At 59.3% G+C, this 14273-nt stretch overlaps 2 protein-coding genes across 2 annotated transcripts in view; both read left to right on the top strand.

Moving 5' to 3' along the window:
- Window positions 1-3171, top strand: part of LOC137309321 (gamma-aminobutyric acid receptor-associated protein-like 1) — a gene marked incomplete at its 5' end in the record, with an annotated part of 12879 nt that extends 9708 nt beyond the window's left edge. The window contains one exon of the mRNA XM_067977574.1: window positions 1-3171. This exon is cut by the window's left edge and continues 885 nt beyond it.
- The window catches only part of LOC137309322 (uncharacterized), a 3535-nt gene extending 364 nt beyond the window's left edge, over window positions 1-3171 (top strand). Inside the window, exons 2-3 of the mRNA XM_067977575.1 lie at window positions 1761-2320; window positions 2412-3171. Coding sequence (XP_067833676.1) covers window positions 1761-2320; window positions 2412-2815 — 964 coding nt within the window. The 3' untranslated portion in view covers window positions 2816-3171. The remainder of the gene's footprint in view (window positions 1-1760; window positions 2321-2411) is intronic.
- Window positions 3172-14273: the final 11102 nt, after the last annotated feature.

The following is a 14273-nucleotide window of genomic DNA, read 5'->3' on the forward strand; positions in this document are numbered from 1 at the left end:
TCATCCCCAGGAATCGATCTGGTGAACCTTCGTTGCACCGCCTCCAAGGCAAGTATCTCCTTCCTTAGATAAGGAGACCAAAACTGGACGCAGTGCTCCAGGTGAGGGTCTCACCAAAGCCCCCTGTACAATTGTAGCAAGACTTCCTTGCTCTTGGACTCCATCCCCATTGCAATGAAGGCCAACGTACCATTTGCCTCCCTCATGGCTTGCTGTACCTGCGTGCCAACTTTCCGTGGTTTCTTGGACGAGGACGCCCAAATCTCTCTGGACAACGACATCTGACAGGGGAGATGCTGAGAGGCTGCCTCCCACCCCATGACCGGAGAGTCTGGAACCAGGGGTCGCAGTCTAAGGGATGAGGGGGCCGGCCATCCGAGACTGAGATGAGGAGGGGTTTCTTCGCTTGGAGGGTGGCGGACCTTTGGAGTTCTCTACCCCAGGAATCGATCTGGTGAACCTTCGTTGCACCGCCTCCAAGGCGAGTATCTCCTTCCTTAGATAAGGAGACCAAAACTGGACGCCGTGCTCCAGGTGAGGGTCTCACCAAAGCCCCCTGTACAATTGTAGCAAGACTTCCTTACTCTTGGACTCCATCCCCATTGCAATGAAGGCCAACGTACCATTTGCCTCCCTCATGGCTTGCTGTACCTGCGTGCCAACTTTCCGTGGTTTCTTGGACGAGGACGCCCAAATCTCTCTGGACAACGACATCTGACAGGGGAGATGCTGAGAGGCTGCCTCCCACCCCATGGCCGGAGAGTCTGGAACCAGGGGTCGCAGTCTAAGGGATGAGGGGGCCGGCCATCCGAGACTGAGATGAGGAGGGGTTTCTTCGCTCGGAGGGTGGCGGACCTTTGGAGTTCTCTACCCCAGGAATCGATCTGGTGAACCTTCGTTGCACCGCCTCCAAGGCGAGTATCTCCTTCCTTAGATAAGGAGACCAAAACTGGACGCCGTGCTCCAGGTGAGGGTCTCACCAAAGCCCCCGTACAATTGTAGCAAGACTTCCTTACTCTTGGACTCCATCCCCATTGCAATGAAGGCCAACGTACCATTTGCCTCCCTCATGGCTTGCTGTACCTGCGTGCCAACTTTCCGTGGTTTCTTGGACGAGGACGCCCAAATCTCTCTGGACAACGACATCTGACAGGGGAGATGCTGAGAGGCTGCCTCCCACCCCATGGCCGGAGAGTCTGGAACCAGGGGTCGCAGTCGAAGGGATGAGGGGGCCGGCCATCCGAGACTGAGATGAGGAGGGGTTTCTTCGCTCGGAGGGTGGCGGACCTTTGGAGTTCCCTACCCCAGGAATCGATCTGGTGAACCTTCGTTGCACCGCCTCCAAGGCGAGTATCTCCTTCCTTAGATAAGGAGACCAAAACTGGACGCCGTGCTCCAGGTGAGGGTCTCACCAAAGCCCCCTGTACAATTGTAGCAAGACTTCCTTGCTCTTGGACTCCAACCCCCCTTGCGATAAAGGCCAACGTACCATTCGCCCTCCGAATCGCCCGCTGTCTCCCCCAGGATGGACACCCGCACCTCCTTCCGCAAGACGCGGGCCGTCAGAAATCCAGGGGAGCCGAGACCCCCCCCCCCCTCCCCTTCCTTCCTGACCTGACCCCCCGCCGCCCCGTCCCGGTCGGAACAAGACCGCTCCCTGACCCGAAACCTTAGAGGGCCCCACGTGACCGAAGAGTCGTCCCCCCCCCCGCTACCCTCGTGCGAGCGAGTTCCGCGTTCTCGCCGCTCTCTGGGTGAAGAAGCGAGCGAGGGCCGCCAGACGCCGCGCGATCCCGGCCGCCTCCGGAACAAAAACCCTCGGGGAAAACCCGAGAGCTAGGCCGGAGCCTTCGCTGCGGCCGGCGTCCCCTAGCGACGCCCTCGGTGACAGGCACTTTGCTCTTGTCTCTCGGCGCGCGCCCGCGTGACGAGCCGGCGAGGGGGCAGGGTCGACGCGAGCCGAGAGTCCGGGAGAGGTCGCCGTCGGACGAGGAGTGGGGCCTGCCGCCGTTTCGAGGAACAGGAGGAGGCCATTCAGCCCCTCTCGAGCCTGTTACGCAGGAACAGGAGGAGGCCATTCAGCCCCTCTCGAGCCTGTTACACAGGGACAGGAGGAGGGCCCATTCAGCCCCTTCTCGAGCCTGTTACGCAGGAACAGGAGGAGGCCATTCAGCCCCTCTCGAGCCTGTTACGCAGGAACAGGAGGAGGCCATTCAGCCCCTCTCGAGCCTGTTACGCAGGAACAGGAGGAGGCCATTCAGCCCCTCTCGAGCCTGTTACGCAGGAACAGGAGGAGGGCCCATTCAGCCCCTTCTCGAGCCTGTTACGCAGGAACAGGAGGAGGGCCCATTCAGCCCCTTCTCGAGCCTGTTACACAGGAACAGAATGAGGCCATTCAGCCCCTCTCGAGCCTGTTACGCAGGAACAGGAGGAGGCCATTCAGCCCCTCGAGCCTGTTACACAGGAACAGGAGGAGGGCCCATTCAGCCCCTTCTCGAGCCTGTTACGCAGGAACAGGAGGAGGCCATTCAGCCCCTCTCGAGCCTGTTACGCAGGAACAGGAGGAGGCCATTCAGCCCCTCTCGAGCCCTGTTACGCAGGAACAGGAGGAGGGCCCATTCAGCCCCTTCTCGAGCCTGTTACGCAGGAACAGGAGGAGGCCATTCAGCCCCTCTCGAGCCTGTTACGCAGGAACAGGAGGAGGGCCCATTCAGCCCGCTCTCGAGCCTGTTACGCAGGAACAGGAGGAGGCCATTCAGCCCCTCTCGAGCCCTGTTACGCAGGAACAGGAGGAGGGCCCATTCGGGCTACGTAACTCCTGCCTTGCTCTGAGGGTCCAGCCCTGGCAGCTGTCCCCCCTCCCTCCCTCCCTCCCTCCCTCCCTCCCTCCCACACACCCCCCCCAACAGGCTGGAAGGCCTAAATTTAACCCTGGCCCAACGTCACGGTACCAGCCCCATCAACCCCCCCCCTTCCGCCTCCCATGGCCAAACCAGCCTTCTGGGATCTTCCTGTGCTCTGCACTGCTTCACATCACTTCCTGGTCACCCCCCCGCCATTGCTCACGCTCTTAGTTTGATGAACGTGTCGATGTTTCTGCGTTTTAAAAGGTGTTTGTGTTCGAAACGAATTTTATGAATTAAAGAGAAAAATTGTCCAAATGAAACAAAACGGCCGCCGACTTTGGTCTTGCTCTCTCTGTGTCGATCTGTGTAACACCTGCCAATCACCGACCACTCCCGTCCATCCAGGGCCTGTAACGTAGTGAAATGTCCCCGGGGCCCCTTCGCGGGAGGGTAAATCGGACCCCGAGACACGTCAGGAGATATCAGGGACAGGCGACCAAAAGCTCGGTCAAAGAGGGAGGTTTTAAGGGGCGTCTTAAAAGGAGGAGGAGAGAGGGAGGGAGGCGGAGAGGTTTCGGGAGGGAATTCCAGAGCTCAGGGCCCGGGAGGCTGAAGGCACGGCCCGCCAATGGCGGAGCGATGGGAATCGGGGAGAGGCCAGAATCGGAGGAGGGCAGAGATCTCGGAGGGTCGGAGGGGGCTGGAGGAGGTTACAGAGATAGGGAGTGGGGGGCGAGGGCCATGGAGGGATTTTAAGAGGAGGATGAGAATTGTAGGGGGCTGGAGGAGGTTACAGAGATAGGGAGGGAGGGGCGAGGGCCATGGAGGGATTTGAACAGGAGGGTGAGAATTGTAAGGGGCTGGAGGAGGTTACAGAGATAGGGAGGGAGGGGCGAGGGCCATGGAGGGATTTTAAGAGGAGGATGAGAATTGTAGGGGGCTGGAGGAGGTTACAGAGATAGGGAGGGGGGCGAGGGTCATATAGGGATTTGAACAGGAGGATGAGGATTGTAGGGGGCTGGAGGAGGTTACAGAGATAGGGAGGGGGGCGAGGGCCATGGAGGGATTTGAAGAGGAGGATGAGAATTGTAGGGGGCTGGAGGAGGTTACAGAGATAGGGAGGAAGGGGGCGAGGGCCATGGAGGGATTTGAACAGGAGGATGAGAATTGTAGGGGGCTGGAGGAGGTTACAGAGATAGGGAGGGGGGCGAGGGCCATGGAGGGATTTGAAGAGGAGGATGAGAATTGTCGGGGGCTGGAGGAGGTTACAGAGATAGGGAGGGGGGCGAGGGCCATGGAGGGATTTGAAGAGGAGGATGAGAATTGTAGGGGGCTGGAGGAGGTTACAGAGATAGGGAGGAAGGGGGCGAGGGCCATGGAGGGATTTGAACAGGAGGATGAGAATTGTAGGGGGCTGGAGGAGGTTACAGAGATAGGGAGGGAGGGGCGAGGGCCATGGAGGGATTTGAACAGGAGAATGAGAATTGTAGGGGGCTGGAGGAGGTTACAGAGATAGGGAGGGGGGACGAGGAGACCATGGAGGGATTTGAACAGGAGAATGAGAATTGTAGGGGCGGGAGGAGGTTACAGAGATAGGGAGGAAGGGGGCGAGGGCCATGGAGGGATTTGAACAGGAGGATGAGAATTGTAGGGGGCTGGAGGAGGTTACAGAGATATGGAGGAAGCGGGCGAGGGCCATGGAGGGATTTGAACAGGAGGATGAGAATTGTAGGGGGCTGGAGGAGGTTACAGAGATAGGGAGGAAGGGGGCGAGGGCCATGGAGGGATTTGAACAGGAGGATGAGGATTGTAGGGGGCTGGAGGAGGTTACAGAGATAGGGAGGAAGGGGGCGAGGGCCATGGAGGGATTTGAACAGGAGGATGAGAATTGTAGGGGGCTGGAGGAGGTTACAGAGATAGGGAGGAAGGGGGCGAGGGCCATGGAGGGATTTGAACAGGAGGATGAGGATTGTAGGGGGCTGGAGGAGGTTACAGAGATAGGGAGGGGGGGGCGAGGGCCATGGAGGGATTTGAAGAGGAGGATGAGAATTGTAGGGGGCTGGAGGACGTTACAGAGATACGGAGGGGGGGCGAGGGCCACGGAGGGATTTGAACAGGAGGATGGACGAATTCTAAAATCGAGGCATTCCTTGACTGGGAGCCAGTGTCGGTCCAGCGAGCACATTGGGGTGATGGGTGAACGGGACTCGGTGCGAGTTAGGATCCGGGGCAGGGGAGCGGCCGAGTTTTGGGATGAGCTCGACAATGGGATACACAGGAACAGGAGGAGGCCATTCAGCCCCTCGAGCCTGTCCCGCTCCACCATCCCTCGATTCCCTTTGGCGATCAATCTCAGATTTAATCGATGATTGGGCCTCGACTGCCTTTTACGGGAGAGAGTTCCAAACCTCTCCCACCCTCTGCGTGTCTCCAAACTTTTCTCCTGAAAGTCCTGACTCGAATTTCCAGGCCTGTGCCCGCCCTCGTCCTGGACTCCCCACCCCAGCGGAAATCGTTTCTCTCTCTCTCTCTCTCTCCCCCCCCCCCTCCATCAGTTATATCGACGATTTGGATGAGGGAACCAAATGTAATATTTCCAAGTTTGCTGACGACGCAGAACCAGGTGGGAACGTGAGCTGTGAGGAGGATGCAAAGAGGCTTCAAGTTGGGTGAGTGGGCAAAAGCACGGCGGATGCAGTATAACGTGGATAAATGTGAAGTTATCCACTTCGGAAGGAAAAACAGAAAGGCAGAGTATTATTTCAATGGTGATAATGTGGAGATGCCGGTGATGGACTGGGGTTGACAAATGTAAGGAATCTTACAACGCCAGGTTATAGTCCAACAGTTTTATTTGAAAATCACAAGCTTTCGGAGGCTTTCTCCTTCGTCAGGTGAAGTGTGGGAATCCTTGGAATGTTACCGCATTTATAATCGGAGAACAATACCTGGTGATTACAGATAATCTTTCCAACTGCCCGTTGTCAAAGCAATCAAAGTGTTCAGACAGAGAGGTGTTACGTACAGGACCACCGAATACACAAACGGCCAGAACAAAAGACAGAGAGAGAGAGAGAGAGAGAAACATCCGAAAGGAAGAGAAAGACAGAGAATGACCCGTCGTATTAAAAACAGTTAACTTTTGTTCGCTGGTGGGGTAACGTGTAGCGTGACATGAACCCAAGATCCCGGTTGAGGCCGTCCTCATGGGTGCGGAACTTGGCTATCAATTTCTGCTCGACGATTTTGCGTTGTCGTGTGTCTCGAAGGCCGCCTTGGAGTACGCTTACCCGAAGGTCGGTGGCTGAATGTCCTTGACTGCTGAAGTGTTCCCCGACTGGGAGGGAACCCTCCTGTCTGGCGATTGTTGCGCGGTGTCCGTTCATCCGTTGTCGCAGAGTCTGCATGGTCTCGCCAATGTACCATGCTCTGGGGGCATCCTTTCCTGCAACGTATGAGGTAGACAACGTTGGCCGAGTCACAGGAGTATGAACCATGTACCTGGTGGGTGGTGTCCTCTCGTATGATGGTGGTATCTGTGTCGATGATCTGGCATGTCTTGCAGAGGTTGCCGTGGCAGGGTTGTGTGGTGTCGTGGACGCTGTTCTCCTGAAAGCTGGGTAATTTGCTGCGAACGATGGTCTGTTTGAGGTTGGGTGGCTGTTTGAAGGCGAGTAGTGGAGGTGTGGGGATGGCCTTAGCGAGGTGATAGATTAGGGAACGTTGATGTACAAAGGGACCTGGGTGTCCTTGTACACCAGTCACTGAAAGCAAACACGCAGGTGCAGCAAGCAGTTAGGAAGGCCTTCATTGCAAGAGGATTTGAGTACAGGAGCATAGGAACAGGAGGAGGCCATTCAGCCCCTCGTGCCTGCTCCGCCATTTGATAAGATCATGGCTGATCTGTGATCTAACTCCATATACCTGCCTTTGGCCCATGTCCCTTAATACCTTTGGTTGCCAAAAAGCTATCTATCTCAGATTTAAATTTAGCAATTGAGCTAGTATCAATTGCCGTTTGCGGAAGAGAGTTCCAAACTTCTACCTCCCTTTGTGTGCAGAAATGTTTTCTAATCTCGCTCCTGAAAGGTCGGGCTCTAATTTTTAGACTGTGCCCCCTACTCCTAAAATCCCCAACCAGCGGAAATAGTTTCTCTCTCTCCACCCTATCTGTTCCCCTTAATATCTTATAAACTTCGATCAGGTCACCCCTTAACCTTCGAAACTCCAGAGAATACAACCCCAATTTGTGTAATCTCTCCTCGTAACTTAACCCCTGAAGTCCGGGTATCATTCCAGTAAACCTACGCTGCACTCCCTCCAAGGCCAATATGTCCTTCCGAAGGTGCGGTGCCCAGAACTGCTCACAGGACTCCAGGTGCGGTCTAACCAGGGTTTTGTTTGGCTGCAGCACAACTTCTGCCCCCTTGTACTCCAGTCCTCCAGATATAAAGGCCAGCGTTACATTTGCCTTCTTGATTATTTTCTGCACCTGTTCATGACACTTCAATGATCGATGGACCTGAACCCCTCGGTCCCTTTGGACGTCCACTGTTTTTAACTTTTTACCATTTAGAAAGATGTCTTACTGCAGTTATACAGGGCCTTGGTGAGACCACACCTGGAGTATTGTGTGCAGTTTTGGTCTCCTTACCTAAGAAAGGATATCCTTGCCATAGAGGGAGTGCAGCGAAGGTTCACCAGACTGATCCCTGAGGATGGCAGGACTGTCGTACGAGGAGAGATTGGGTCGACTCGGCCTGTATTCACTCGAGTTTGGAAGAATGAGAGGGGGATCTCATCGAAACGTATAAAATTCTGACAGACTGGATGCAGGGAGGATGTTTTCCCATGTCTGGGGGGGTCCAGAACGAGGGGTCACAGTCTCAGGATACGGAGTAGGACATTTCGGACTGAGATGAGGAGAAATTTCTTCACTCAGAGGGTGGAATTCTCTGCCCCAGAAGGCCGTGGAGGCCAATTCCCTGAATATATTCAAGAAGGAGCCGGATAGATTTCTAGACACAAAAGGCGTCGAGGGGAATGGGGAGAGAGCGGGAATACGGTCTTGAGATCCAGGGTCAGCCATGGTCATATTGAATGGGGGAGCAGGCTCGAGGGGCCGAATGGCCTACTCCTGCTCCTACTTTCTCTGTTTCCCCCTTAATATCTTGAAAGCTCCCATCAAATCACCCCTTAATCGTCCACATTCCAGGGAACACGGCCCCTAGTTTGCGAGATACAAACAGTCAACACTTGTGACAGGGAACAAGGCCACGGTGAAAGGTTTTTAACAAGTAAATCAAGTGAAAGGGGATAAAGTGGGCCCCCTTGAAGACAGAAGCTAATCGGAAATCAGGAAATGGCAGACTTGCTGCAACTTAATCGACAGATCGAGAGAAACTATCTCCTCTGGTGGGAGACGGGGAGAGTCCAGAACAAGGGGGCAGAAGCTTACAATGAGAGCTCGGCCGTCCAGGGGCTGATGTCGGGGAGCGTTTCTTCACACAAAGGGGGAGTGGGAATCTGGAACTCTCTCCCCCCAAAAAAAGGCTGGGGGGCCATTGGAGCTTTCAAGACTGAGAGCGATAGGTTTTTGTTGGGAGAGGGGGGGGATTAAGGATTACGGAACCAAAGGCGGGTAGATGGAGTTAGGATACCGGTCAGCCATGGTCTGATTGAATGGCGGAACGGGCTCGAGGGGCTGAATGGCCTCCTCCTGTTCCTGTGCGACATTCGAGGGGCTGAATGGGCCTCCTCCTGTTCCTGTCTGACATTCGATGGGCTGAATGGCCTCCTCCTGTTCATGTCTAACAAGCTCGAGGGGCTGAATGGCCTCATTCTGTTCCTATGTAACAGGCTCGAGGGCCTGAATGGGCCTCCTCCTGTCCCTGTGCGACATTCGAGGGACTGAATGGCCCTCCTCCTGTCCCTGTGCGACATTCGATGGGCTGAATGGCCCTCCTCCTGTTCCTGTGCGACATTCGATGGGCTGAATGGACCTCCTCCTGTCCCTGTGCGACATTCGATGGGCTGAATGGCCCTCCTGCTGTTCCTGTGCGACATTCGATGGGCTGAATGGCCTCCTCCTGTCCCTGTGCGACATTCGATGGGCTGAATGGCCTCCTCCTGTCCCTGTGCGACATTCGATGGGCTGAATGGCCCTCCTCCTGTTCCTGCGCGACATTCGATGGGCTGAATGGCCTTCTCCTGGCCCTATGCGACATTCGATGGGCTGAATGGACCTCCTCCGGCTTGATTGGTCCATCCAGCCGTCAATCAACGCTAACGCCCGCCTCCCCTTCCCGGGGATAGGGCAGGCTCGGCCCACTCGGACGTCGTGATTGGTCCAGCCAGCCGTCAGTCGTGGGTTAACTCCCGCCCCCTTGCCCTGTCATCCAGGCGGAGGTGATGATTGGTCGAACACGCCGTCAATCATCCCAAACACCCGCCTCCCCCTCACTTTGTCCACTGGGACATCGTGAATGGTCCAACGAGCCATCAATCAGCGGTAACTCCCGCCCCCTCGTCCTTCACCACGTCACTGGGACATCGTGATTGGCGCAAAAACATCGTCAAATCCCGCCCCCCCACCCCGCACGTCACAAACACACGCACAAAAAAGCAGAGGGACGCGCTGATTGGCCGCGTTCGCCATCAATCACCGCCAACGCCCGCCTCCCGACGGGCCGTCCGTCAAACCCCGCCCCCCCCCCCCCATTGTGACGCTGAGCCACCTCCCCCCAGCGTGATTGGTTGGCGGGGAGGGGACAGCAGCTGATTGGAGGGAGGCGGCCGTCAATCAGAGCGGGCCGACCAATGGCGGCGGAGACGAGGGGCGGGTCCTCCCGCGGGGGAGGCGGTTGTTGTTTATCGGGAGCCGCCGGCCGGCCGCCATTTTGTCCGAGCGGTGGAGGCGAGAAAAACAAACCCCCGAGGAGGAGGAGGAGAGAGAGAGACGGAGACAGAGAGACTAACCGAGGCCCCGGGGATCGGAGCGGCGGGTGGAGAGGCCGACATGCGGTTCCAGTACCAGAGCGAGCTGCCCTTCGAGGCGAGGCGGGCGGAGGGCGAGAAAATCCGGGCCAAGTACCCGGACAAGGTGCCGGTGAGTGACGTGTGGGCGGGGCGGGGCGTGATGGCGTCACGGGGAGTGGAGCCCCGCCCCCCCTCTCTTGTGACGCAACCCCGCCCCCTCTATTGTGAGGGAGCCCCGCCCCCTCTATTGTGAGGGAGCCCCGCCCCCTCTATAGTGGGTGAGCCCCGCCCCCCTCTATAGTGGGTGAGCCCCGCCCCCTCTATTGTGAGGGAGCCCCGCCCCCTCTATTGTGAGGGAGCCCCGCCCCCTCTATAGTGAGGGAGCCCCGCCCCCTCTATTGTGAGGGAGCCCCGCCCCCCTCTATAGTGAGGGAGCCCCGCCCCCTCTATTGTGAGGGAGCCCCGCCCCCTCTATTGTGAGGGAGCCCCGCCCCCTCTATAGTGAGGGAGCCCCGCCCCCTCTATTGTGAGGGAGCCCCGCCCCCTCTATTGTGAGGGAGCCCCGCCCCCTCTATTGTGAGGGAGCCCCGCCCCCTCTATTGTGAGTGAGCCCCGCCCCCTCTATAGTGAGTGAGCCCCGCCCCCTCTATTGTGAGGGAGCCCCGCCCCCTCTATTGTGAGGGAGCCCCGCCCCCTCTATAGTGAGTGAGCCCCGCCCCCTCTATTGTGAGGGAGCCCCGCCCCCTCTATAGTGGGTGAGCCCCGCCCCCTCTATTGTGAGTGAGCCCCGCCCCCTCTATTGTGAGTGAGCCCCGCCCCCTCTATTGTGAGGGAGCCCGCCCCCTCTATTGTGAGTGAGCCCCGCCCCCTCTATTGTGAGTGAGCCCCGCCCCCTCTATTGTGAGGGAGCCCCGCCCCCCTCTATAGTGAGTGAGCCCCGCCCCCTCTATTGTGAGGGAGCCCCGCCCCCTCTATAGTGAGGGAGCCCCGCCCCCTCTATAGTGAGTGAGCCCCGCCCCCTCTATTGTGAGGGAGCCCCGCCCCCTCTATAGTGAGGGAGCCCCGCCCCCTCTATAGTGAGTGAGCCCCGCCCCCCTCTATAGTGAGTGAGCCCCGCCCCCTCTATTGTGAGTGAGCCCCGCCCCCTCTATTGTGAGTGAGCCCCGCCCCCTCTATTGTGAGTGAGCCCCGCCCCCCTCTATTGTGAGGGAGCCCCGCCCCCCTCTATAGTGGGTGAGCCCCGCCCCCTCTATTGTGAGGAAGCCCCGCCCCCTCTATAGTGGGTGAGCCCCGCCCCCTCTATAGTGGGTGAGCCCCGCCCCCTCTATAGTGGGTGAGCCCCGCCCCCTCTATTGTGAGGGAGCCCCGCCCCCCTCTATAGTGAGTGAGCCCCGCCCCCCTCTATTGTGAGTGAGCCCCGCCCCCTCTATAGTGGGTGAGCCCCGCCCCCCTCTATAGTGAGTGAGCCCCGCCCCCTCTATAGTGAGTGAGCCCCGCCCCCCTCTATAGTGGGTGAGCCCCGCCCCCTCTATAGTGAGTGAGCCCCGCCCCCTCTATTGTGAGTGAGCCCCGCCCCCTCTATTGTGAGTGAGCCCCGCCCCCTCTATTGTGAGTGAGCCCCGCCCCCCTCTATTGTGAGTGAGCCCCGCCCCCTCTATTGTGAGGGAGCCCCGCCCCCTCTATTGTGAGTGAGCCCCGCCCCCCTCTATAGTGAGTGAGCCCCGCCCCCTCTATAGTGAGTGAGCCCCGCCCCCTCTATTGTGAGTGAGCCCCGCCCCCTCTATTGTGAGTGAGCCCCGCCCCCCTCTATTGTGAGGGAGGCCCCGCCCCCTCTATTGTGAGTGAGCCCCGCCCCCTCTATTGTGAGTGAGCCCCGCCCCCTCTATTGTGAGTGAGCCCCGCCCCCTCTATTGTGAGTGAGCCCCGCCCCCCTCTATAGTGAGTGAGCCCCGCCCCCTCTATAGTGAGTGAGCCCCGCCCCCTCTATTGTGAGTGGCCCCGCCCCCTCTATAGTGAGTGAGCCCCGCCCCCTCTATAGTGAGTGAGCCCCGCCCCCTCTATTGTGAGGGAGCCCCGCCCCCTCTATAGTGGGTGAGCCCCGCCCCCTCTATAGTGGGTGAGCCCCGCCCCCCTCTATAGTGAGGGAGCCCCGCCCCCTCTATAGTGAGGGAGCCCGCCCCCTCTATAGTGAGGGGAGCCCCGCCCCCTCTATTGTGAGGGAGCCCCGCCCCCTCTATTGTGAGGGAGCCCCGCCCCCTCTATTGTGAGGGAGCCCCGCCCCCTCTATTGTGAGGAAGCCCCGCCCCCTCTATAGTGGGTGAGCCCCGCCCCCTCTATAGTGGGTGAGCCCCGCCCCCTCTATAGTGGGTGAGCCCCGCCCCCTCTATTGTGAGGGAGCCCCGCCCCCCTCTATAGTGAGTGAGCCCCGCCCCCTCTATTGTGAGGGAGCCCCGCCCCCCTCTATAGTGAGTGAGCCCCGCCCCCTCTATTGTGAGTGAGCCCCCGCCCCCTCTATTGTGAGTGAGCCCCGCCCCCCTCTATAGTGGGTGAGCCCCGCCCCCCTCTATAGTGAGTGAGCCCCGCCCCCTCTATAGTGAGTGAGCCCCGCCCCCCTCTATAGTGAGTGAGCCCCGCCCCCTCTATTGTGAGGGAGCCCCGCCCCTCTATAGTGAGTGAGCCCCGCCCCCTCTATAGTGAGTGAGCCCGCCCCCTCTATAGTGAGTGAGCCCCGCCCCCTCTATAGTGAGTGAGCCCCGCCCCCTCTATTGTGAGTAGCCCCGCCCCCTCTATAGTGAGTGAGCCCCGCCCCCTCTATAGTGAGCGAGCCCCGCCCCCTTATTGTGAGGGAGCCCCGCCCCCTCTATTGTGAGTGAGCCCCGCCCCCTCTATAGTGAGTGAGCCCCGGCCCCTCTATAGTGAGTGAGCCCCGCCCCCCTCTATAGTGAGTGAGCCCCGCCCCCTCTATTGTGAGTGAGCCCCGCCCCCCTCTATAGTGGGTGAGCCCCGCCCCCTCTATAGTGAGTGAGCCCCGCCCCCCTCTATAGTGAGTGAGCCCCGCCCCCTCTATAGTGGAGGTGAGCCCCGCCCCCCTCTATAGTGGGTGAGCCCCGCCCCCCTCTATAGTGGGTGAGCCCCGCCCCCCTCTATAGTGAGTGAGCCCCGCCCCCCTCTATAGTGAGTGAGCCCCGCCCCCTCTATAGTGAGTGAGCCCCCGCCCCCTCTATAGTGAGTGAGCCCCGCCCCCTCTATTGTGAGTGAGCCCCGCCCCCCTCTATAGTGAGTGAGCCCCGCCCCCCTCTATAGTGAGTGAGCCCCGCCCCCTCTATAGTGAGTGAGCCCCCGCCCCCCTATAGTGAGTGAGCCCCGCCCCCTCTATAGTGAGTGAGCCCCGCCCCCTCTATAGTGAGTGAGCCCCGCCCCCCTCTATAGTGAGTGAGCCCCGCCCCCTCTATAGTGAGTGAGCCCCGCCCCCTCTATAGTGAGTGAGCCCCGCCCCCTCTATAGTGAGTGAGCCCCGCCCCCTCTATAGTGAGTGAGCCCCGCCCCCTCTATAGTGAGTGAGCCCCGCCCCCTCTATAGTGAGTGAGCCCCGCCCCCTCTATAGTGAGTGAGCCCCGCCTCCTGCGCCGAGTGAGTCCCGCCCCCAATAGCGAGGGAACCCCGCCCTCTGTACTGAGTGAGCCCCGCCCCCTATAGGGATGTTGCCCCGCCCTCTGTACTGAGTGAGCCCCGCCCCCTATAGGATTTTGCCCCGCCCTCTGTACTGAGTGAGCCCCGCCCCCTATAGGGATGCTGCCCCGCCCTCTGTACTGAGTGAGCCCCGCCCCCTATAGGATGTTGCCCCGCCCCCTATAGGGATGTTGCCCCGCCCTCTGTACTGAGTGAGCCCCGCCCTCTGTACTGAGTGAGCCCCGCCCCCTCTACAGCGAGGGAGCCCCGCCCTCCGGGTACATTAACCCCCTCCTCCCTCCCCGGTCCGGCGTGAGATGGGATCTCCCTGCACGCAGCGATGGCCGCACGCAGCGCACCGTGCGCGCACCCAGATCGTCCTGCCACGTGTGCACGCGTGCGACCTACAATCCGGGCCCGACCTCCAGCCACTGACCAACTGCGGTGTTGTCCCCATGAGCCCGCTGCCCTGGTCCTTCGAGGTGGAGAGGTCGCGGGTTTGGGAGGTGCTGTCGAAGAAGCCTTGGCGAGTTGCTGCAGTGCATCCTGTGGATGGTTGCACACTGCGGGCCGCGGTGCGCCGGTGGTGAAGGGAGTGAATGTTTAGGGTGCCGATCGAGCGGGGCTGCTTTGCCCTGGATGGTGTCGAGCTTCTCGAGTGTATGTTGGGAGCTGCACTCGTCCAGGCCAAGTGGAGAGTATTCCATCACACTCCTGACTTGTGCCTTGTAGATGGTGAAAGGCTTTTAGGGAGTCAGGAGGTGAGTCACTCGCCGCAGA

Source organism: Heptranchias perlo, unplaced genomic scaffold (genome assembly GCF_035084215.1).
Source record: "Heptranchias perlo isolate sHepPer1 unplaced genomic scaffold, sHepPer1.hap1 HAP1_SCAFFOLD_1615, whole genome shotgun sequence".
In the NCBI taxonomy this organism is placed as follows: Eukaryota; Metazoa; Chordata; class Chondrichthyes; order Hexanchiformes; family Hexanchidae; genus Heptranchias; species Heptranchias perlo.